Source organism: Rhinopithecus roxellana, chromosome 10 (genome assembly GCF_007565055.1).
Source record: "Rhinopithecus roxellana isolate Shanxi Qingling chromosome 10, ASM756505v1, whole genome shotgun sequence".
In the NCBI taxonomy this organism is placed as follows: domain Eukaryota; kingdom Metazoa; phylum Chordata; class Mammalia; order Primates; family Cercopithecidae; genus Rhinopithecus; species Rhinopithecus roxellana.
The window spans coordinates 39,000,107-39,022,257 of record NC_044558.1 but is presented as its reverse complement, the minus strand read 5'-3'; the positions used below and the strand labels follow the sequence as shown (position 1 = coordinate 39,022,257).

Genomic DNA, 22,151 nt, shown 5'->3' with positions numbered 1-22,151 from the left:
AGTCAGCTTGGTAAGTAAGATAATCCAAACATTTACCTATGCAGAACAGACTAAGACAAAAAGAAAGTAGGCACATAATAAATTTCAGCATAAAGACCATATGTATATTATCTAGTACAAGAAGCCCACTACTATTTAGTCCTACTTCACAGATTTGTTCTTAGTTAACTACTTAATTAGATGCCTTACCAAAGAAAATGACAAGCAGTCCTGGCATGTATTTTGAAATTTAAAATTATGTGAGCTTTTTTTAAAGTAACTACTCTTGGGGGTTAAAACACAAGTGCACACTGTGTCTGAAATGAATTTGGCTCCTCTTCTTACACTGTCAGCAATTAACTGAAAAAATTGATAAATAATGTGTAATTATCAGTTAGTTACTGTTAACCCGAGCAAACAAGTTAATTTCACATAAAACAGGAAATCAGGCTGGGCGCGGTAGCTCAAACCCGTAATCCCAGCACTTCGAGAGGCCGAGGTGGGTGGATCCCCTGAGGTCAGGAGTTCGAGACCAGCCTGGCCAACATGGCGAAACTCCGTCTCTACCAAAAATACAAAAATTAGCCGGGGTTGGTGGTGGCGCCTGTAATTCTAGCTACTCCGGAGGCTAGAGTAGGAGAATCGCTTAGAACCTGGAGGCGGTGGTTGCAGTGAGCAGAGATCATGCCACTGCACTCCGGCCTCGGCAACAGAGAGAGACACTGTCTCAAAATAATAATAATAATAATAATAATAATAATAATAATAATGATGATGAAATCAGCCACGATTCAGAATTTTAATGCTAACAAGACGTTTTGCTTTCTAAATGAACACACTTTAAATATAAGGGGTGTGAGGACAGGTATTTCCACAATTTAAGTGGTGTTATGACAATAATGACGAGCTCAGTAACAGAATCTATGTTTAACTTTACCTCGCTAGCAGCCAGGAGTCTAGCACATTATAGGTACTAAACAATGCTGTTTAGTACCTATAAAGTGGTTTCGGAGAAGCAGTGCAAATGCAGCCGGAGAGGATGCCAGCAGTGCCCGCCCACTTCAGCGAGGTGACGTCCCCCTAAGCAGCTGCGGCGCATGCCCACAACGGGGGAGGCGCTAGACGAGGAGGCGCGCGGAGGCGCGGGCTTTGCTCCTGGAGTCTCGGCCTTGGCCAGTTGGACCTGGACCCTAGGGCGGCTTGCGCAGCTGTCGGGACGTGACTGCGTTCAGCCGCGTCAGGCTTGCTTCCCAGACTTGCCCAAGTTCGGGTGCCCTAGCTGCCCCTTTGCAGCCGCGGACCTTTGCCGCCCGCGGGTGAAAAGGTTGCGACGGGAGGTGGGTGGAGCTCGCCAGCGCCGGGACCGCGGATTGGCTGCCTCGGCTTTCTCTTTTCCCCCTGGTGCTTCGGCGTGAGGCGCTGAGCAGCCTGGAGCCCGCCCTCACCGTCGATCGGGTAGCGCTTTGCTTTTGCTGTGAGGCGTTGACCTCGCCCATACGAGTTGGAGCTCTCCGTCCAGCAGGAATTTCCGGAAGGAGTTCGAATTTTTGTGATTTTTTTGCTTGTTTGGTCGGTGGAATATGTTGGGATTTATGTTTGCCTCTGAACAAGTGTCTTGCTCACATCGTAAATGACTTTCTCTCCGAAACGCTAAATATTCTGTCCCGCAGGAGCGCATATCCTTATTTTCCATGACAGATCTTAACGACAATATATGCAAAAGATATATAAAGATGATAACTAATATAGTTATATTGAGCCTGATCATTTGCATTTCCTTAGCTTTCTGGATTATGTCAATGACTGCAAGCACCTATTATGGTAAGTATGAATGTTCTAAGTTGTTTCTCTGTAATCTAGTCAGTGAAATTTAAAACCATACCATTGTGAAATCCAAAACTCATATCCTCTGAATGGTTATGAATGGTTGTGTTTACTTAACTTCCATAGCCTGATTTAACTTAGTAACATGATAATATAAACAGTGCCTTTAATAAACGCTTGTTGTGATAATTCGAGTTATACCTATTTCTTTTTTTTTTAATTTTTATTTTTTATAAGATGGGAGTCCCTCTGTGTTTCTAGTCTGGTCTCAAACCCCCAGGCTCAAGTGACCCTCCCACCTGGGTCTCCCAAAGTACTGGGAATACAGGCCACCACTTCTGGCCTAGTTATACCTATTTCAAAATGTCTTTATATGTTAAGTAACTATTCCATCTGTCTTGGTGAAAGATAAGTGAGGTGAACATAGCTTTGTAAAGCAATTACAGTCATGCTTTTAATTTTGAATAAGAATATTAGTAATGGACCAGAAGCGGTAGCTCACGCCTGTTATCCCAGCACTTTGGGAGGCAGAGGCAGGAGGATCAACTGAGGTCAGGAGTTCAAACCAGCCTGGCCAACATGGTGAAACCCCAGCTCTACTAAAACTAGAAAAATAGCCCAGGCATTGTGGCACGCACCTGTAATCCCAGCTGCTCGGGAGGCTGAGGCAGGAGAATCACTTGAACCCTGAAGGCGGAGGTTGCAGTGAACTGAGATTGAGCCACTGCACTCCAACCTGGGCGACAGAGCGAGAATACGTCTCAAAAAAAAAAATAGTAGTGTAGTTTATCAGTTTCACATGTTCTGTTAATATAATAAGAATTAAAGACAGTATAACATTTACATTTGGAGAGCTGAAGGACTTATCTGCCATTTGGCTGCTTCAAAAGAATAGACTCCTTTTAAAGCCTAAAGCTACATTGCTTAAATATAAGGTACTCTGGACTCAGATCTTTAAGGTTTTGAAGGTGCTTTAGAGCGTAAGCCTCCATTTACACAAACTTCCTTCTCCTATGAAAACAAAATACTGGTCAGTTTACAACAAGGGAAAAATGAAAAGGAGAATGAGAAAGTGAACTCTCTTAAATGGTTATATCGTAAGGGGATTGCCATTTCAGACTGTAGGCTTTTTGCAAAGAGAACACGTGAATAATTGGAAAGGGTTCTTTGGGATACAGAAGCTCTCAGGGTTGTTCATTCATAATGATTCACAGTGGGGCGTCAGAGTTTTAGGGGAGGGGTATAAGAGAAGATTCTTGTTAGTGAATGGTTGTCATGCAGTCATAGTATTTACTATGACTTGAACTAAATAGAATAAATCAGGATTTGTAAACTGAAATATCCCTCGGACCAGTCACCTAATGCAAATGAATGAAACTGTGTAAGTTTTTGTGTGTTAGACATGTGGTAATAGTTTTCGCTTCCAGAAATAGGATATTTCTCATCTTTTGTTGAATGCTTGGGCCCTCTTTGTCTTTCATTTCCCCCCCTTTTTTTTTCTGAGACGGAGTTTCGCTCTTTTTGCCCAGGCTGAGTGCAGTGGCACGATCTCAGTTCACTGCTACCTCTGCCTTCTGGTTTCAAACAATTCTCCTGCCTCAGCCTCCCAAGTAGCTGGGATTACAGGTGCCCACCACCATGCCTAGCTAATTTTTGTATTTGTAGTAGAGACAGGGTTTCACTATGTTGGCCAGGCTGGTCTTGAACTCCTGACCTCAGGATCCTCCTGCCTTGGCCTCCCAAAGTGCTGGGATTACAGGTGTGAGCCACTGCGCCTGGCCCATTTTCTCATTTTTGATAGAAACATGGATACAAGCAGTGGTTCACGGTTTTCTTTACCATAAGGAAATCACTTAGCCTTGGCGTTTAGGAGCCTTCAGGAGTGGTGGGAAGTTTAAACGGGAAAGCCATGGCCTGTTTAAAGGAGGGGACCTCTCTTTACCTTCAGTCAATCCTACCATGTTGGCCAGAACTTCCCAATTTTGAAACAGAAGCCAAGAATCTGGATTTTTATATGATATCTTCTAATCTTTAAATATTGATTCAAATTATTTGAAAACACTCTGCTAGCCAAACATCTGTGAGCTGGATGCAGCCTCTGGAATAATCAATTTCTAACCATTGAATCAGGTATCCTCTAAAAGGCAGAGAGGAGTAAGACCCTGTTACAGAAAGAGTTCATTCTAGGTAGTCCTTGAAATTTAATATATGCCCCCTTGAAAAAAAATGAACCGGAGATTCATTTTAAATATCTAGATATCCATTATTATCATAATCAGTAAAAGGTTTTCAAAACTTGAACATAACCTATTTGGCCATTCTCCAGTAAGACTGCTTCTCTGAAAATATGCATGCATGTCTCAACATAAATACAGTTGTGCTCTGCCTAACAATGTTTCGGTCAATGACGGACCACACATATAATATGTTCCCATAGGATTATAATACCATATTTTTACTCTACTTTTTCTATGTTTAGATACACAAATACATTCTGTTATAATTGCCTACAATATTCAGTGCAGCAACATGCTATACAGGTTTGTAGCCTAGGACCAATAGGCTATAGCATATAGCTTAAGTGTATAGTAGGCTCTACCATCCAGGTGTGTGTAAGTACAGTCTGATGTTTGCATAACCACGAAATCACCTAAGGATGCGTTTCTCAGAACATATCCCTATCTTAAGTGATGCATGACTATATTTTTCTTTGGTGACTTCATCTTGGTGTTTGTACTTATGACAGTATTTTAGTCCAAAAGCAGTAATGGAAGTTTACTGCCAAAACTAACCTGTGCAGACTTCACACAATTTGTGCTCCACCTTTGTAATTTTTTAGGTAACTTACGACCTATTTCTCCATGGCGTTGGCTGTTTTCTGTTGTTGTTCCTGTTCTGATCGTCTCTAATGGCCTTAAAAAGAAAAGTCTAGATCACAGTGGAGCTCTAGGAGGTATGTTTTTATTTTGAATGTTTACAGTAACTACTAAGTACTTGCTTATATAATTTAAATTTATGTTTTCTAAATTCTGAATATATGAGACTGACTACAAATCATAGTGTTACATATTTTAGACAATGATAAAGTTACATCTTGCTCAGCATTCCTATTGTCAAAATTTCAGAAACTAACATACACTTTTAGTGTACCATACAAATTAAATTTTGTGATTGATACAAAGTAAATTAATAGGATAGATGAACCTTGACTTTTCTGCTCCTTTAGTTTGATTAATTAGTCTTCTACCAGCAGAAACAGTGGAGCACTCCTCCTAGATGTAAAATAGAGCATTCGGAGAGAATAAACTCTTGGAAGTTGCTGTTAGTAATCTCAAACAGAGCAGTCCAAACTTAGCATTCTGGATTAATTTTCCAAAACTGAGTTGAGAACAGGCCATGTATTCATTCTTTTAGCAATTTTTTTTTTTTTTTTTGAGACAGTCTTGCTCTGTTTCCCAGGCTGGAGTGCAGTGGCACGATCAGCTCACTGCAACCTCCTCCTCCTGGATTCAAGCGATTCTCATGCCTCAGCCTCCGAGTAGTTGAGACTATAGACCTATGCCACCATGCCCAGCTAATTTTTTCTGGTATTTTTATTAGAGACAAGGTTTCGCCATGTTGACCAGGCTGGTCTCGAACTCCTGGCCTCAAGTTGATCACCTGCCTGGGCCTCCCAAAGTGCTGGGATGACAGGTGTAAGCCACCATGCCTGACCCATCTTTTAGCAAATTTTTATTGAACACTTACTAGTATGTACCACTGTTCTAAAAACTTGGGCTATATCTGTAAACAAAAAGAACATGGTGTCAGTTCTCATGGAACTTATATTCTTTAGGGCAGGTAGATAATATATAAAACTGTTCAGGTAATGATTAAGTTTATGAGAAAAATGAAAAGATAATTAAGTGTTAAGTGCGTATTTTGGAAGATGTGGTGCATTCTTCTATAAATGGTGTCAGGTGCTTTTCTGTAAGGAGATCATTTTGCGCTGGCATCCAAAGAAGCTAGCAATGAGAGCTGACAGAATCATGTTCCAGGCCGACAGAATAACAAGTGCAAAAATCCAGATATTTTAGAGGCCTATTTGAGAGTAAGAATAATAAGGCTCATTTGACTAGAAAATAGTAACAATAGGAAAAGAAGTGAGAGATAAAATTGAATAAATAAACTCTAGCAGTGTGCTCTCATGGTCCTATGGTTTTGTCAATTTTGCGAAGGTCAAAACTTTTGTACTCTTTTTCTTAAAGAGGGAACCCCAAATTATATAAGCTTCGGGCTCCACAAAGCCTGGATCTCCCCCTTATTTCATTTTTATGGTATAGAGAGAATTAAATGAGATAATTTAAAGTCCTTACCTCATTGCCTGGACACATAGCCAACATTTATTCAGTGCTTGTAACTATTATTATTAGGCAGAGTTCTTCAAAATCATGCCAATTCTCTTCATAATTAAGAAATATTGTTTAAGTTATATTGTGAGATTTATTTTCCTTTTATGGGGTAGTTGAGAATTAAAGTTAACTAGACATACTGATATTTTTGTATGAATTTTATTTTACCATATAATCAATAAGTATTAGGAATGGTTATGTTTTATCTATTTAACAAATGTTTATATCACACTTTCTATGTACCAGGCACTGCTGTTAGCACTTTGGTAGTATTAACTCATTTATAACAAAACTTGAACAATCTCTGCTTAAATATAATAACATGGAGTTATGCTTTGCTAAAAAAAGTTCTTTCTGGGCTGGTCGCGGTGGCTCACACCTGTCATCCCAGCACTTTGGGAAGCCAAGGCTGAAGGATAACTTGAGTCCAGGAGTTTGAGACCAGCCTGGACAATATAATGAGACTTCACCTCTACAAAAAAAAAAAAAAAAAAATCAAAAACTTAGCCAGGCATGGTGGTGCACACCTGTAGTCCCAGCTACACAGGAGGCTGATCATGCCACTGCACTCAGCTTGGGCAACAGAGTGAGACCCTGTGTCAAAAAAAAAAAAAAAAGCTCTCAGATATCCTCGCCTTGGAATTTATTATTCTTATAGAAAGAAAGGTCAAGTCCTTCTTGAAATTCTGTCTTCCTTGAGTTTCCGTGCTGTATATTGTCCTGCTTCTCTGGCATTTATGATCTCTACTGTTGTTTCTTTCCTGCTGCTGGAAGGGCTGCCTTCTAGCCCTTGGGCGTCTACTCCTGTCCTATGTTGATTAGAATTAAAAGATATGTATTTGAAACCTAACACTGCCACCTGTTATCAGTGCAAACTTGGGAAAGCTGCATAACTCCTAGGAGCCTCACTTTCTTCTCTCTTCTAAAATACCTCCAATAGTAATACCTTATGGGCTTATTGGTGAAGCTCAAACAAGATATTATGTGAGGCAACACATCTTTGTAAATGGTGCAAAAATGTTCATTGTTAGTGATTATGTACTTTCAACCATATTTTTATACGTGAATGACTATTAAATTGGCATTGCCACAAACATTTCTTTCTTCATACCTCTGCTCACGTTACTCCTCCCCCTCTGACCTCTCTCCTACCTCATATATGCTGATTATTATTATCATCTGCATTAATAGACAAGTATATAGAGAGGTTTCAAAGATGAAGAGACAGTTCTGGGTAGAAAACAATGAGAACTGCAGAAAATTGAAACTAATGCTTTCAGAGTAAAATTAAATGAAGTATTCCCACTAAGAAAGTTTCTAGTTCTAGGCTTCTTAGTGCTTAATGAAGTATTCTTATTGAATAGGATTCAAATCTAATGAAGTCATTTATTTGCTGCCAGCCCTTAGAGATGGAAATGATCAGATGTAGTAGTAGATGGAAGCATGTCATTAACTTACTTTGAGTAGTAACTGATAGTTCTAAAGTCAGGTAGCAAAAATATAATATGCATGTTTCTAAAAATTATCATGGTGGTATAACATGCCACTTGATCTGTTTAAGCGTAAAGGAAATCTACTAGATTGTGAACTCCTTGAGGACAAAGAGTATCTTATGCTTCTGTGTCCCATGTTTCTTTGAATAGTGCTAGAGACATAATAGATGATTAGGAATAGATGTAGTCTGATTTTTAAAAACCTTTGCTTTTTTCCTATTTCATTCTATGAAATGTTTATCTTTTTTTTCCTACCTTTTTGTGAAAAAAAAATTTATGGCCAGGTATGGTGGCTCACACCTGTAATCTCAGCACTTAGGGAGGCCAGGGCAGGCAGATCACTTGAACCCAGGAGTTTGAGACCAACCTGGGCAACATAGTGAAACCTTGCTCTACTAAAAATACAAAAATTAGCCAGGCATAGTGGCGGGTGCCTGTAATCCCAGTTACTTGGGAGGCTGAGCCAGGAGAATCGCTTGAACCCAGAAGGCAGAGGCTGCAGTGAGCCAAGATCATGCTGCTGCACTCGAGCCTGAGTGATAGAGCGAGGCCCTGTCCCAAAAAAAAAATGTTTTTTAGAGGCAGGGTCTTGCTCTGTCACCCAGGCTGTAGTGCAGTGATGCAGCCATAGCTTAGTGCAGCCTTGAATTCCTGGGCTCAAGCAGTCCGCCTGCCTCAGCCTCCTGGGTAGTTGGGACTACAGGCACACGCCACCACACTCAGCTTTTCTGTTTGGAACTTTTTGTTTCCTTAAGGATAAAAAAAAATCTAATGCTGATTTAAAATATATCATAGTAGTTGGGAATACTATCCTAGAGTATGACTGCAAGTCACTTAAACTCTCAGTGTTGTACTTGTCCTGTCTATAAAATGTGAAGGAATAATGGTATCTATAGCAATGAATTATCTTGAAGTGTTATCCATGTAAAATGCTTAGCACAGTACTTGGCATACAAATATTTTATAGATGTTAGTTATTATTACTGTTTTCCTTCCACTACTGCTATCCACAGTGATACAAGTTTGACCATGTCCCCACCCAAATCTCATCTTGAATTGTAGCTCCCATAATTCCCACATGTCAAGGGAAGGACCTGGTGGGAGGTAATTGAATCATGGGAGCAGGTCTTTCCCGTGCTGTTCTCATGATAGTGAATAAGTCTCATGAGAGCTGATGGTTTTGTAAAGGGGAGTTCCCCTACACAAGCCCCCTTGCCTGCCGCTAGGTAAGATGTGACTTTGCTCCTCATTTGCCTTCAGCCATGATTGTGAGGCCTCCCCAGCCATGTGGAACTGTGAGTCAGTTGAACCTCTTTTCTTTATAAATTACCCAGTTTCAGGTTTATCTTTATTAGCAGCATGACAACGGACTAATACACACAGTTATAAGGAATTTCACTTTGCTACATCATGACTTTAGTGTGTCTAGGATTGAGAAGTAAGAGTTACAGAACTTCCTCAGGATCTGGGTATTTAGAACCGTTCATGACAGAAACACATACCTCAGTATTGAGAGGATTGGGCAGGGGTTCAGTCACACTTAGTCTCTAAGCTGCACACTGAAGTGGAGGACTCTGGTCTTTTGGAGAGAGAGCAAGCATTGCCAGAATAAGGAGAGGGTCACGTGAGGGGGATTTGTGGTAAAGTGTTTGTGGAAGAGCACAGCAAGAGGGGGTGTTGTCAGGAGAGGCCAGTTGTGGTGCTCTGTGTGATTTCACAAGGGTGCCTGACCTCTTTTTGGTCACTATACGTTGGGTCTGGTTTCAGTCTTTCTGAAGTGGAAACCTCACTCTGTCATGTTCCCAGAGTTGATTAGAGCCTAGACAACTGGTTGAATGGTGCTCATTGTCATAAAGAATTGCTATATGAGCCAGAATGCCACTTTATTAATCAGATGGAAGAACTACCAGGCAGAAGAACACAAACATCACTGTTCAGGCATGCCCTATTCTTGTAGTCAGGCCACTTGAGAAGTCGGATTATAGTTAGAAGGCTGCTTTGGTGAGTACAAAGTCTGAGAAACAGTTACGCAAGTCCACAAATCAAAGGTTCCCCTCCCTTGGACGTGGTTCAAGAAGTCTGCCAACCTCTGGTTCTTTTGGCCTTCACTTTCTACATTTTGGGCTAGCCAATTAAATTATCATAGAATATGTATGAATCAATAGGTTAGCCCTGAGTTTATTAAATTGCTATGAGGCTGGGCGCGGTGGCTCAAGCCTGTAATCCCAGCACTTTGGGAGGCCGAGACGGGTGGATCACGAGGTCAGGAGATCGAGACCATCCTGGCTAACACCGTGAAACCCCGTCTCTACTAAAAAATACAAAAAACTAGCCAGGCGAGGGGGCGGGCGCCTGTAGTCCCAGCTACTCGGGAGGCTGAGGCAGGAGAATGGCGTAAACCCGGGAGGCGGAGCTTGCAGTGAGCTGAGATCCGGCCACTGCACTCCAGCCTGGGCGATAGAGCGAGACTCCGTCTCAAAAAAATAAATAAATTAATTAAATAAATAAATAAATAAATAATAAATAAATAAATAAATAAATTGCTATGAAATTCCAGTCCTGCCTCTCTCTTTTACGCCTCCTGGAGATTACCCAGGTCACCCTGGTTGGAATTTGGAGTATAACTTGACTCCCATTGTCAGAAATTTGTAGACAATGTCATTTTACTCCCCTGATGCTATCTGTTAGGTACAGAATTTACCTGTTTAAGGCTCAGAAGGCAACCATAGTCCTCAAGTCTTCAAACTGTTTGGGAGTACCCTATTGTCATATCTGTGAACCCCTTATATTTAGAGATCTGCAGGATGGAGAGGTGGAAAAGATATGAACAGGAGATAGCAGTTACTAATCTAAAATGTAGACATAGGTGGGAGTTGCTAAAAGTTCCAAGCTCTCTTAGGACTACAGAAAGAAACCCTTCCCTCAAAGCTTGTCTTGTTCATTTCCTCAATCTGAAGCTATCGCCAACATGAACATTGATCACCTCATGTGCTATTTTAAGGTGGTTGAAGTAAAAAGGATATAGATGCCATTTGTAACATCTCAGTGTATTTTGTTTAGGGCTCTTCTACTTTGGGTTTGTTTAGAGATGGCGGAACAAATTGTTAACAGTGAATATTCATGAAGAGGAGGAGGGGAGACACTTTGACTTTCAATTTGTATACCTCCATATGTTTTGACTTTCCCCTTCAGTAGTTGCATACAACTTTTCTAATGTTTTAAAAATCAATTGAAAAAACTTAAAGATTGGATAACAATATTATAATATTTATCATGATTATTGTTGAGCTTTTGACACTGGAACTGTTGCTGTTATTAGTATCCATGACATTAGGTAACACTTATTAAGGACCTCTTACATCCTGGATAATATAATAAGCATATTGCAAAAATTATCCCTGACTTTTTACAGCAAGCTGGTAAAGTAAATTCTGATTATTCTCATTTCATCAGTGCAAAATTGAGACTTCAGGAGGTTGGGTAACTTATCCTAATCTTGAAGAGGTAAGTGAAGGAGCCAAAGTTTGAACTCTAGACTCTTCAACTCCAGAGCTGAAGCACTTTGTTATTGTTAATACTTTATATCAAGTTACCCTATTTCTTGTACTCTCAATTAAAAGGTACCAAAGTTAAATACCAGTAATTGAGCATCTCTGGAAGAGTCGATGAATAACTATCTCATTGGTTGTGATATCTGAACTTTGAGCTAAGCAATGGAAAGGGTTATTACAGAAAAAGAAGGCCAGGTGCAGTGGCTCACTCCTGCAATCCAGCACTTTAGGAGGCCATTGCTGGGCAGATTGCTTGAGCCCAGGAGTTTGAGATCAGCCTGGGCAATATAGTGAGACCCCATCTCTATTTCTACTTTTTAAAAATAAAGGTATTTTAAAAATATTATCTAAAATAATATCTTACATTCATATGGCATTGCTTGAAACGAGATTAAAATATGGTAAAAAATGTGTACTCAAAATCGCATTCAGTTTACTGCTTGGTAACAACTTAATTGGCAAAATGCAAATTGTTAGAAATGTACATTTCAGGTTATAATATAAAAATGGAAAAATCCATCCTTTTTTCACAGCATTGATGTATGAATTGAATATAATTCTGTGTTTATATATGTTTCTTTCAGGGCTCGTGGTTGGATTTATCCTAACCATTGCAAATTTCAGCTTTTTTACCTCTTTGCTGATGTTTTTCTTGTCTTCTTCAAAACTCACTAAATGGAAGGGAGAAATGAAGAAGCGTCTAGATTCAGAATATAAGGAAGGTAAGATTATGTTTGATATTATTCAAAATAGTAAACTTCATTTCATCCTAACATAAGCTTTTTTTTTTAGACCGAGTCTCGCTCTGTCACCCAGGCTGGAGTGCAGTGGCGCAATCTTGGCTCCTTGCAAGCTCTGCCTCCCAGGTTCACGCCATTCTCCTGGCTCAGCCTCCCGAGTAGCTGAGACTACAGGTGCCTGCAACCATGCCTGGCTAATTTTTTGTATTTTTAGTAGACGGGGTTTCACCGTGTTAGCCGGGACGGTCTCAATCTTCTGACCTCGTGATCCGCCTGCCTCGGCCTCCCAAAGTGCTGGGATTACAAGCGTGAGCCACTGCGCCCGGCCAACATAAGCTTTCAATCAGAATGTTGTTTAGACTGTCAAAACACATCAATTTTATATGAGAATTCCTTTAGTAGCCAAATTGAGTTTATAATTTATTTCACAACAATGGGAAATAACAGCAGAATTTTAGAAGCACTAGAGTCTATCATAATTTTTCCAGATTTGTTAATAACAGTATAGAATCTGGGCAAATGTACCATAACACTTTTACTGTTTTGAAATATGTTTTCGTTGTTTTTCTTTTCTTAAACTTTAAAACATAAACACCTATAACTGCATGGTTTTTCTTCTAAGGAGAAGGCATTTGTTTGTCCTTTTCATCTGTTTGTTTCCAGGTGGGCAAAGGAATTGGATTCAGGTGTTCTGTAATGGAGCTGTACCCACAGAACTGGCCCTGCTGTACATGATAGAAAATGGCCCTGGGGAAATCCCAGTCGATTTTTCCAAACAGTACTCCGCTTCCTGGATGTGTTTGTCTCTCTTGGCTGCACTGGCCTGCTCTGCTGGAGACACATGGGCTTCAGAAGTTGGCACAGTTCTGAGTAAAAGTCCTCCAAGACTGATAACAACCTGGGAGAAAGTTCCAGTTGGTGAGTCCTTTTCTTCTTTTTGACCTATGGGCAGACACAGTTGGTGAGTCTTGATTTGAGAGTCTTTAAAAAAAAACCAAAAAAACCTCTTGATTTAATGTATTTCTTATTTTAGAGCCTTTTAAAAACTTTATTTAGTCTCTTTAATAATTGGAAAATTTCTATAGGCTATTAAATTGGTAATAATAAATAGTATTTGCAGGAAATGTTAGCAAGACCTAGATAAGCAATACAGGAACACAGAGATTGATTTGCAAACATATCAGTAGGGAAGGAAAAGAAAGGGAACAATGGAATATTTATTGAGGGCCTGTTATGGTATCAGTGCTTTAACACATATCTCAATTCTCCATTATCAACATTATCAACAGCTACATAGGTTGAACATCGCAAATCTGAAAATCCAAAATCCAAAATGCTCCAAAATCTTAAACTTTTTGAACATTGACATGATGCTCACAGGAAATGTTCATTGGAACATTTCAGATTTACGTTTTTCAGATTTGGGTGTTCAACTGGTAAGTCTCTATAACGCAAATATTCCAAACTCTGAAAAAATTTGAAATCCAAAACACTTCTGGTCCGAAGCAGTTCGGGTAAAGAGAATACTCAACCTGTACTGCTTTTTCTTTTTGTCTTCTGATGCTTCTCTTTTCGTCCCCTTCTTTTCTTTCTACCCCATCCTATCCCCCCATCATCGCCTTCTCCTCCTTTTTCTTCTCCTCTTCTTCATCATCGTTATAACAGCTAACACATTTTAGATACCTACTTCAGAGCACTATTGTAACTGCTTTACACGGATTGCCACTTAGTACTCCTAATAATCATATGAATTGGTTCTTTTATTATTTCTGTCTTATAAAGAAACTAAAGGACAAAGAAGTTAGGTAAATTAACTACAGTCACATAGCTTAAGAGTAGCAGAATTGGGCCTGGCAAGGTGGCTCACACCTGTCGTCCCAGTTAATAGAGAGACTGAGGTGGGAGGATCACTTGAGCCTGGAGTTGGAGGCTGCAGTAAGCTATGATCACACCATTGTACTCTAGCCTGGTTGATAGAGCAAAACCCTGTCTCTGAAAAGAGAGAGAGAGATTGAGAGAGAGAAGCGGAACCAAGATTGAAACCAGGGAGTCTGGCTTCATTGAACCATTCTGCTTCATTGCTTAAAATGTCGAGAGTTGCTGAGGAGAAAATACTATTTTCTAAATAGCTACAGTATTTAGATTGCTTTAAAGAGAATGCTTTCTTTAAATTAGTCTTGATTAGATAGGTACCTTGCTGTCCTTGCCTTTATGTGTTTGCTGATTATTAACCAGATGATTTTCTACATGTTTCTTCTTCAGGTACCAATGGAGGAGTTACAGTGGTGGGCCTTGTCTCCAGTCTCCTTGGTGGTACCTTTGTGGGCATTGCATACTTCCTCACACAGCTGATTTTTGTGAATGATTTAGACATTTCTGCCCCCCAGTGGCCAATTATTGCATTTGGTGGTTTAGCTGGATTACTAGGATCAATTGTGGACTCATACTTAGGGGCTATAATGCAGTATACTGGTAAGAACATTCCTTCATTCTTGCAACTTATTGGTATGTTAAAGAAATAGGGAAAAGAAAGAAAAAATGTCAACAATGAAAACAAATCCAAAGACACAGGGTGTTGAAGGACTAGAAATGATAGGGCAAAGTCTCTCACAATTTTGGTTTTCTTATTCTTTTGTATTAAATTAATTGAAAGAGAATTAGTCGAATTAGTCCTGCACAGCAGTGATTCTCAGCTGTGTGGGGAAGACGCAATAGTGCAGAGAACAGACGCTTTTGTGTGGGCCATTACCTAATCCCAGAAAAGCAAGACATTTTGGATCATATCATTTTAACACAATTCCTTCCATTCATTTTTCTATTCCATTTGAGGGATAATTGTACTAATCTGACTATACATACCACCTACTTTTTTACTGTGGTATCATGCTAGCTATTCTTGCCCCTGAGTTTTTTTTTTGCTTCAATCAAGATATACGGTAGATGGCTGGGTGCAGTGGCTCACATCTAAATCCCAGCACTTTGGGAGGCCAAGCGGGTTGGATCACTTGAGGTCAGGAGTTCGAGACTAGCCTGGCCAACATGGTGAAACTCCATCTCTACTAAAAATAAAAAAATTGTCTGGCGTGGGGGCGCCTGCCTGTTATCTCAGCTACTTGGGAGGCTGAGGCAGGAGAATTGCATGAACCTGGGAGGCGGAGATTGCAGTGAGCCGAGATCATGACACTGCACTCTAGCCTGGGCAACAGAGCAAGATTCCATCTCAAAAAAAAAAAAAAAAAGATATCTGGTAGAGTGGTAGAGTATGCTTTTCTCAAAATTTTCTGTGCTTTGCTTCTAAGGCTCTCCCATCCTATCAGTGTACTCACATATTCTGTTAGGTGTGTATTTGCTCCTCACTCTCATCAACCATGTTTCTCCTTTGACATCAGGAAGAGGTTGGAAGGCTAGAGAAGGGTTCTCTCAGTACAGTCCTCCCAGCGCTCTTCATGCCTCAGAAAATTTATGTGCCCTTCCTCCCCTCTCCCCATCAGTCAGAATATTTGTTCTCCATTTTGTTAGTCTCATTTAGATTTTAAGGACGAAGCAATCTGATCTTAATTCTCACTAAAGGGTCAATAACTCTACATGCACAAACAGTAAATATGTTTTTTAAAGAGTGTGAGTTTTATTCTAAATTAGATTCTAACTGGGAAAGTTTCTGATTGCATTGAGTGGGTTGAAAAGAAATGCGTGCAGTGGGGGAGATTTTGTAAATCTTCGTGTGCCTTCTTTGTGCCAGCCCCATGCTCAACCGTGCGTTTACAGTACTGCGGCCACAGACATGATCCCTACTCCCAGGGACCTCATAGATCAGTCTTGGAGGGGAACCACTGGGAAGGCAGGCCCAACCAGCCATTTTCATGCCCTCTCTGCTTTTCATGTTCTCTCTTCCACTTCTGAAGCAATTCCAGAGGTATTGACAGAAAATTACTGAGCATTCAAATGGGCCATTTGTAATCAAGGGTCCCATATCTCTCATCATATAAATGATCCATTAAAGTCATTTAGCAAGTCACTTAGAACCTTTCAAAGATTGTCTCCTTTGGAGGAAAAAGCCTATTTTGTTCTTTTTTAAAAATTAAGTACATGTACTCTAGAACTTAAAGTATAATTTAAAAAAAAGAAAAAGAAAATAAAAAACAAAATCAAGTCATTTGGATTTTCTACCTCACTTGCTTCTTTTTCCATTCCAGGGTTGGATGAAAGCACTGGCATGGTGGTCAACAGCCCAACAAATGAGGCAAAGCACATAGCAGGGAAACCCATTCTTGATAACAATGCGGTGAATCTGTTTTCTTCTGTTCTTATTGCCCTCTTGCTCCCAACTGCTGCTTGGGGTTTTTGGCCCAGGGGATGAACTTTATTTCATTTCCACAGGTTGAAACTGGTGAGTCCAGCTAAATTTGCAATTCCAACTTCCATCCTAAGAATAATAATTGTAATGGCAAAGCAGAAATGCCAGCTCCTCCTATATTCCATTGTGATGGGATTTCACATTTTGCTCTCATCAACTCCCCTGTAACAGCTAGCATCTTTCTAGTGAAAGAGAAGAATTCCAAGAACTTACGCATACTTTTTTCTGCTGAATGGAAGTCTTGAGCAATGAAGCTATATTGTCCCTACATACTGCTATATATTGAACTGAAAGTTCTTACATAATCAGTGTCAAGTTTTGTCTTATTTTGTTTTGTTTTGTTTAAACTAGTGTGGGAAATAAAAGTGATGATATTTAAAATAGTTCTCAGTTGAAGCAGAGAAATGCCACTGTGCTAGTTGCCCAAATGTTATGTCTATTTTAAATAGTTCGAGCTGATGTGTGTGGAAGCCTAAATAAGTATAGTATCCCGAACTTCTCCCATTCATTGCTATTCACAATTGGGAAAAGTATGGAGATTGGTTCCTAGTGAGTTTTGTGGCCTACTCCACATTTATTCTTCCTTCCTCAGGGTTAGTGATGAAAAAAAGTAAATATCTTTTTCATATGACCATTAGAATGTATGAAAAAAGTTATCTTAACTAAAAGCAAAAGAACTTTATCTTATATCTAAAAAATGTATACTTTACTATATGTTTCAGTTGCTCTCTGAGCAGAAATTATCTTCAATTTAATATGTGGAATGTATTTTCTAGCTTTCTTTGAATTATGTATGGCAGCCTGGTTTAGCATTGGCATCCTGAACAGTTAAGAGTCACTGGGAAATTATTGTGTTTCTTTATAAATTTACTATCATATCAATTGCTGGAAAATGCTATGGTTTTCTATTATTACCTTCTAAGTTGTATTCTCTCTTACACTGTAGCCTCAACTAAGGCAAATTCTGCTTTTCAATTTTGTTCTTCACTCTGATTTACTGTGTGCCAAAGGAGTTTTGACATGGTACAGAGTATTGTACTAAAAGTATTTTTAAATGTTTTTCATGTGATTTCTGTACCTTCTTCCTCCTGCCCCTTTTGCTTTTTTAAAGAAAATGGGGAAGGATTTATGAATGTACCACCAGCAGAGTGGATAATGCTTACAGTTCTTTATTGGTGGCCCTACTATGATGATGATCTAGAACTGACTTACTTCAGGACAGAAAAAAAAAAAAGCAATCACACCCTTAATCTTTAAGCCAGTCAGATCAGGGGGTTGCAACAATTGGGTTAGAACTTTGGGTATATATTGGAAGCACCAGGGCATGTTTGCTTTTTTTGTTTGTTTGTTTTTTGAGACAGAGTCTCACACTGTGGCCCAGGCTGGACTCCAGCACAGTGGCATGATCTCGGCTTACTGTAACCTCTGCCTCTCGGGTGCACACGATTCTCATGCCTCAGCCACCCAAGTAGCTGGGATCACAGACGTTCACCATCACGCCTGGCTAATTTTTGTATTTTTAGTAGAGACAGGGTTACGCCATGTTGGCCAGGCTGGTCTCGAACTTCTGACCTCAAGTGATCTGCCCACCTCAGCCTCCCAAAGAGCTATTACAGATGTGAGCCACTGTGCCCAGCCACCAGGGCATGTTTTTAAAAAAGTACTGTTGTCTGGGTTTCACACTGCAAAATTCTGATTTATCTGATCTAAGGTACAGCCTGGATATTAAGACTTTTTAAAGCTCTGACTGTACATTGAATCATCATGTAAGGAGGTTTTAAAACACTGTTGCCAGGGCCCCTTTCTAGACCAAGTCAGTCAGAATATTGGACAATGAGGCCCATGCATGGGTATTTTTACAAAGCTCTCTGGAAGATTCTAATGCTTAACCAAGTTGGGAAACACTGAATAAGAATATCCTGGGCCAGGCACAGTGGCTCATGCTTGTAATCCCAGCATTTTAGAAGGTCGAGGCAGGTGGATCACTTGAGGTCAGGAGTTCAAGACCAGCCTGGCCAACACGGTGAAATACTGTCTCTACTAAAAATACAAAAAATTAGTCAGGTGTGGTGGTGCGTGCCTGTAGTCCCAGCTACTCAGGAGGCTGAGGCGGGAGAATTGCTGGAACCTGGGAGGTGGAGGTTGCAGTGAACCAAGTTTACACCACTGTACTCCAGCCTGGGCAACAGAGCAAGACTCCATCTCAAAAAAAAAAAAAAAAAGATGAAGAATATTCTAAGCACTAGAACTACTGAATAAGAATGTCCTAAAGCACTGTATCTAAGCACTTGGAAAGAATGGGACTTTTCAGTTTTCGGGAGATAACTATTAGCAACAACACAATATGTTATCTTTATGGATTAATAACTTCTGGTAATTACACAGTGTCATACAGCTACATCACTTATAAAATCATGTGTCAGTTTTCACACAGCCTGCACATTGTTCTCACATGCCCTTTTTCTTTTCCCGGAGATTCATCCTCATGACATACGAGGGGACAAAAATACTTATTGGAACTATCTTTGGATTTAGTAGAATCACTGTATCATTAACAGTTTGGGGAAATACTGCTTTGCCATCCTATATTTGAAAACTTAGGTCTAGTTGTGTTTTGCATCAAAATTTTTGAGATATTCAAAAACTAATAGGATCTGTATAAAATATTTCACTCAAAACTACTGAAAAAAGTCTGGGATAGCAGCTCATCATCAAATATACTATTTTTGTGGTGATTTATGAACATCCCCACTAAGTATAACTAAAGATCATAAAGAGCCTCAGATCAAGTTTGGTCAGGTTTTGTCACCAAACTTTATAAAGAAACTGGTTTTCATAGCTTTTTGGAGATGAGAATTGAGGATGAGAAATTGTATCTCTGTCCTTTCTTTTTGTAAGTCTTACATGTAACATCTTTTGAATTGGGTATTTAACTAATTCAACATATTTTTCCTCTTTGCAGAATGGGCAGTTCATGTTAAAAACACTTTTCATGGAAAGAGCTCTATGTAACAGTATAATAAAACTACCTACCTAGCAGTATAAAGTATACTATTTCTTTTCATACTGTTCTATGATAGAAGAGAGCGGATATATGTGGCTTGGGACAGCTCCTGAAGAAGACTTCCAGGAGTAGCGTGTTGAAAACTCATTAAATGGAGCCACCAGGAGACCAAAGAATTGATTCAGCAGGACATTCTATTACTAGCTTTTCTCATTACTTGAGTTACCTATTTCTCATATATATCTTTCCTGTTTCTAGCTGCTGTACACGTAGGATGCTGCCTGCAGAAATACCAACCCCACCCCAATTAGATAAAGGACTAGTATAGAGAGAAAGCATGTGAAATGATGTTTTAAACTTTGCCGCATGCCTGTGATATGAACAGCTGCTGCCTGTTAGGCACAGTGGGTATACTAGGGCCCAATCATCTGACCGTCCTGATGTTTTATCTAATGTTCCCAGTGCTATCACAATGAAAATGATCTGTACTAGCCACCATATCTCAAGTGAATTGTGGTGCGCTTTAAAAATGAAAACACAGCCAGGCGAGGTGGCTCATGCCTGTAATCCTAACACTTTGGGAGGCCGAGGCGGGCAGATCATGAGGTCAGGAGTTCAAGACCAGCCTGGCCAACGTAGTGAAACTCTGTCTCTACTAAAAATACAAAAATTAGCTGGGCATGGAGGTGTATGCCTGTAGTCCCAGCTACTCAGGAGGCTGAGGCATGAGAATCTCTTGAACCCAGGAGGCAGAGGTTGCAGTGAGCCGAGATCGTGCCATTGCACTCCAGCCTGGGTGACAGAGCGAGACTCCATCTTGGAAAAAAAAAAAAAGAAAAGAAAAAAATGAAAACACAATTATATGGCTTAATTATTTAATCTCCTTATGGAGTATCTATTTTTATAACTCCAAGTGGTTCTTGATATTTTTAAAATACTTAAGCATTCAATATGTATTCATTGAATTAAGTTGTTTGACTCTAATCATTGTTTCTTTTAAGAGTGACTGGAAGGTGATAATCAGCACCATATTCCTGGAGGAAAATAAAAAATGAAAAACCAGTTTGGCTGCCTGAATTTCTGAGAACTGGAATGTTTCCAGCATTTTTCAATCATGCCAAACAGTATTAATGGTTTTGAAAGTAATGAGTCAGGAATTATTGAAGAAGTGAAGGAGTGGCAGGGCAAGGCTTGACATTATTTTCCCTGATAAAACTAAACTCTCCATTTATCATAACTACCCTCTTCAAAAAAATTTGTTTTTGTAGATCTAATTGTGAATCCAGACAAGATTTATTTTTATTTATTTATTTATTTTTTAAGACAGAGTCTTACCCTATCGCCCAGGCTGTAGTGCAGTGGCATGATCATAGCTCACTGCAGCTTCAACTTCTCCAGCTCAAGTCATCCTCCCACCTCAGCCCCAGAGTAGCTTGTCCTACAGACTTGCACCACTATACCCGGCTACTTTTTTTTTTTTTTTTTTTTTAATTTTTTGTAGAGATGAATCCAGACTATGTCCTATGTTGTCCATATTGGGTTTGAGCTCCTGGGCTCAAGCGATCTTCTCACCTCGGCCTTCCAAAGTGTGGGATTACAGGTGCAAGCCATACACCCACCCACAAGTTTATTTTATAAATATGACAACTCTTTTTTTAAGTTTGGATTTTTTTTATTTTTATTAATATTAAATAATACACTGACTCTACTCCTTTTTAAAAATTACAACATTAGGCCAGATGTGGTAGCTCATGCTTATAATCCCAGCATTTTGGGAAGCCAAGGTGGGAGAATCACTTATGGCCAGGAGTTTGAGACCAGCCTGGGCAACATAGCAAGACCCCGTCTCTACAAAAAATAAAAAATTAGCCAAATGTGGTGTACACCTGTAGTCCCAGCCACTCAGGAAGCTGAGGTGGAGGATTATTTGAGGATGGGAGTTGGAGGCTACAATGAGCCATAATTGTGCCACTGCACTCGAACCTGGGTGATAGAAACTCTCAATTTAAAAAGTAATAATAAAAATAAATAAAAGTTACAACATAAGACATAAAGCGAAAGTTTTTTTTTTTTTTTTTGAGAGGGTGTCTCGCTCTGTCGCCAGGCTGGAGGGCAGGGGTGCAACTTCAGCTCACTGCAACCTCCGCCTCCTGGGTTCAAGTGATTCCCCTGCCTCAGCCTCCTGAGTAGCTAGGACTACAGGTGCACCCCACCATGCCCGGCTAAAAAGCTTAAATGTTCTTTTGCCCCCACTAACCCCTCAGCAACTGAGCTCCTCCTATCTTCCCCAAGCTAATTATTGACATAAATTTGGGACATGGGCCAGGCACAGTGGCTTATGCCTATAATCCCAGCACTTTAGGTGGTTGAAGCAGGAGGATTGCATGAGGTCAGTAGTTTGAGACCAGCCTGGTTAACATAGTGAGACCCCCATTGCTACAAAAAAATTTAAAAATTAGCCAGGTGTAGTGGTGTGTGCCTGTAGTCCCAGCTACCCAGGAGGCTAAGGCAGGAGGATCACTTAAGCCCAGGAGTTCAAGGCAGCAGTGAGCTATGCTTGTACCACTGTACTCCAATCTGGGCGGCAGAGTGAGACCCTATCTTTAAAAAATAAAAATAAATTTGCAATATTTTGTACATAATTTGTTCAAGTGTGTTTTAACACACTTTAAGCTCAGTGAAATTGTTGTAATTAGTATTGTCTTTTTGCTGCTTCAAGTCAGGTGTTTATATCCTAGAAAAATATAGGAAGAAGGCCAGGCACGGTGGCTCATGCCTGTAATCACCCTAGCACTTTGGAAGGCCGAGGTGGGTA

At 40.0% G+C, this 22,151-nt stretch overlaps 1 protein-coding gene across 2 annotated transcripts; it reads left to right on the top strand.

Moving 5' to 3' along the window:
- The first annotated feature begins 1,076 nt into the window (after window positions 1–1,076).
- TMEM19 (transmembrane protein 19) lies at window positions 1,077–19,372 on the top strand. Of its 2 annotated transcripts, XM_010370735.2 has the most exons (7): window positions 1,091–1,316; window positions 1,762–1,800; window positions 4,643–4,756; window positions 11,823–11,960; window positions 12,642–12,896; window positions 14,241–14,450; window positions 16,172–19,372. In XM_010370735.2, exons 2-7 carry the CDS (start codon window positions 1,773–1,775, stop codon window positions 16,333–16,335), a joined length of 909 nt encoding a protein of 302 aa, XP_010369037.2. In that variant the 5' UTR covers window positions 1,091–1,316; window positions 1,762–1,772; the 3' UTR covers window positions 16,336–19,372. The 2 variants fall into 2 exon arrangements, with proteins under 2 accessions (XP_010369032.2, XP_010369037.2); XM_010370730.2 differs by having other exon boundaries at window positions 1,077–1,800.
- The last annotated feature ends 2,779 nt before the right edge of the window (window positions 19,373–22,151 follow it).

Bases quoted from the DNA above. Each gene is read 5' to 3' on its own strand.
- TMEM19 (XM_010370730.2), top strand. From the start codon at position 1,671: ATGACAGATCTTAACGACAATATATGCAAAAGATATATAAAGATGATA. The intron at 1,801-4,642 runs GTAAGTATGAAT...GTAATTTTTTAG, and splicing joins GACTGCAAGCACCTATTATG to GTAACTTACGACCTATTTCT. The intron at 14,451-16,171 runs GTAAGAACATTC...TTTCCATTCCAG, and splicing joins GGCTATAATGCAGTATACTG to GGTTGGATGAAAGCACTGGC.